This window comes from Limulus polyphemus, unplaced genomic scaffold (assembly GCF_000517525.1).
Source record: "Limulus polyphemus unplaced genomic scaffold, Limulus_polyphemus-2.1.2 Scaffold2357, whole genome shotgun sequence".
NCBI lineage: Eukaryota > Metazoa > Arthropoda > Merostomata > Xiphosura > Limulidae > Limulus > Limulus polyphemus.
This window is the reverse complement of record NW_013667967.1, coordinates 178,430-180,660: the sequence shown is the minus strand read 5'-3', so window position 1 is coordinate 180,660 and position 2,231 is coordinate 178,430. Positions and strand designations below refer to the sequence as shown.

At 37.8% G+C, this 2,231-nt stretch overlaps 1 protein-coding gene across 2 annotated transcripts in view; it reads right to left on the bottom strand.

Annotated features, from left to right (window-relative positions):
- LOC106466716 (probable G-protein coupled receptor 158) overlaps positions 1–2,231 on the bottom strand; it is a 170,627-nt gene that overhangs the window by 9,622 nt on the left and 158,774 nt on the right. For both annotated transcript variants that reach the window (XM_022394801.1, XM_022394802.1), the window contains exon 9: positions 1,676–1,855. In XM_022394801.1, coding sequence (XP_022250509.1) covers positions 1,676–1,855 — 180 coding nt within the window. The remainder of the gene's footprint in view (positions 1–1,675; positions 1,856–2,231) is intronic.

Below are 2,231 nucleotides of genomic sequence, written 5' to 3'. Positions count from 1 at the left end.
AACCAAACACGTAATCTGCATTACGAATAGAACTGAACTAGAAAGCGCATTCACTTTCTTTGTTTAGGGGACAACGTTACCTCGAGATCTCCTGTTCTCGGACAGCATTGGTTGGCTATCCCCCCTCCAACCAATTCATAGTCGACAAGCATAAGCTAGTTTAATTCGGATATCCGAGATCCCACGCTGGAACATTCCTACAAGTGAAGTATATGTTTTCCTTAAGGAACAGAAAAACGAAGCAACTAGAATAAAATAAGGTTAACGAAGTTTTTGGACCAAGTGTAGCCGCCATGATCGTGTGGGACCTACACAATTGCTAAAAGTGAGGGTTATTAATGGAATTCTAATAACATTATGATCACATAGGTAGGTTCTTTCAGAGGTTCAGAGAGGCCTGGGCCACTTGTATCTTTTGAGGTCCCTGGCTATAATATAAAACAATGATGACACGTGAAAACAAAATAAGATAATCATTAGCCCCCCCCCCACTCTCCCCAAGTGAAACATTTGAATATTTCATTTGTATCCAACCTATATAAAAGCCAGCATGTGTCATGTCACGCTTGATTTCTCGAAATATGAGGAGTCATGAAAGCCAAAACGCATTTATCTAGATAGAATAGTTCGATTACTGTCTGTCCATTACGATTTTAGTGACGGGGGTGCAAGGGGGTCGTGAGGAGGGAGTTCCGGGGAACCTTATAAGTGTAGTGAGTGTTGGTATAATAAGCCTAAAGTAAAGATGTAGTGTGGGATCACCTAGCCCAGAGCCAAGTGCATAACATTTATAATGAAAGTCAAAATATTGATTCAACTTTAAACTTAAATCGTTTCTGAATTAAGCTATTTCCTGTTGTATCACCAAAATGTTCAATAAAAAACAAACTTCTTTAATCAACGGTGACTCCAAATTCAGAGATTAAAAGATATTTTTATAGTTTGCCAATAAATTTCATTTTATACTTTCAGTACTGAGACTAACAGCAATATTAGGTTATATTTTAGTTGCTAAGCACAATACATTATAGCCATTGTTGGAACGTAGTGTTACCAAACTTCACTGTGTTTTATATATATTAGAAGTTGTTAATCTAACTGATTTTTACCAATAATTATTATATGAATACGCCACGAATTTATTTCATGTATAATCTTAATTTTGATTGGCAACGTTTGACTGCCTCGACTGCACTCTTCTGCCTCTTTTGTTGGTCAAGCTGGATTTCGCAAAATTTATTTATTTCAGCGTGATCCTGACGGATTAGTATTAGAGTACTTGCCTCGTCATTTTTGACGGGCTATACACTAGTATATATATATATAATTTGCAGCCCTAAGCTGAGAATGTGTCATATTTGGTCTGATTGGGAGGCACGTAAAAACAAGTCGCGAAACTTAACAAATGCAAAAAAATAACTAAATTTGAAGGCACTTTTGAGCTTAAGGCACGAGCTAAATGCCCCCCACCCCCCTCTAATTGGCCCTACACACAGGTGGAAGTAATAGCTACTGCGACATAGTTTTAACCTACTTAGTCTGGCCTGGATTTAGACGGTCAATAAGTATATAAAACTCTATAACAAGTATTATCATCTGCTCGTCTTTAGTAGTAGAACCATCAAACTAAGTCCAATAATCGTCCGTCTGTTCGATTTATCTTAGTTAGGCTTACTGTGATATCTTCGGGATCCATGTCGGATAGATTGATATCGGCAAGATCCAGCTCGCAGTTAGACATGATTGCTTCGTGTAGCTTCATTGCTTCCGGAAGGTGATCGTGGACGTCAAAAGACGAAAAGTGTCGAGTGTGCGGCCGTTCACTGGGATCCGGAGGCCGGTAGTGGTACCACAACTAAAACAGTTGAATTATTTACATGAGATTTTGAAATTCAATCTTACCAAACGAGACATAGACCATTACATAAATCACTGTTAAATAAAACGAAAAGTGTCGAGTGTGCGGCCGTTCACTGGGATCCGGAGGCCGGTAGTGGTACCACAACTAAAACAGTTGAATTATTTACATGAGATTTTGAAATTCAATCTTACCAAACGAGACATAGACCATTACATAAAGCACTGTTAAATAAAAGAATACACGCAATCACACAAAAGTATAGTAAAAATAAATGATAAACGAAAGGTAATTAACTAAACATCCTTGGGTGCTACTATATACAGATATTTACACTATAGCTTGCAGTCTACACAGATATTTACACTATAGC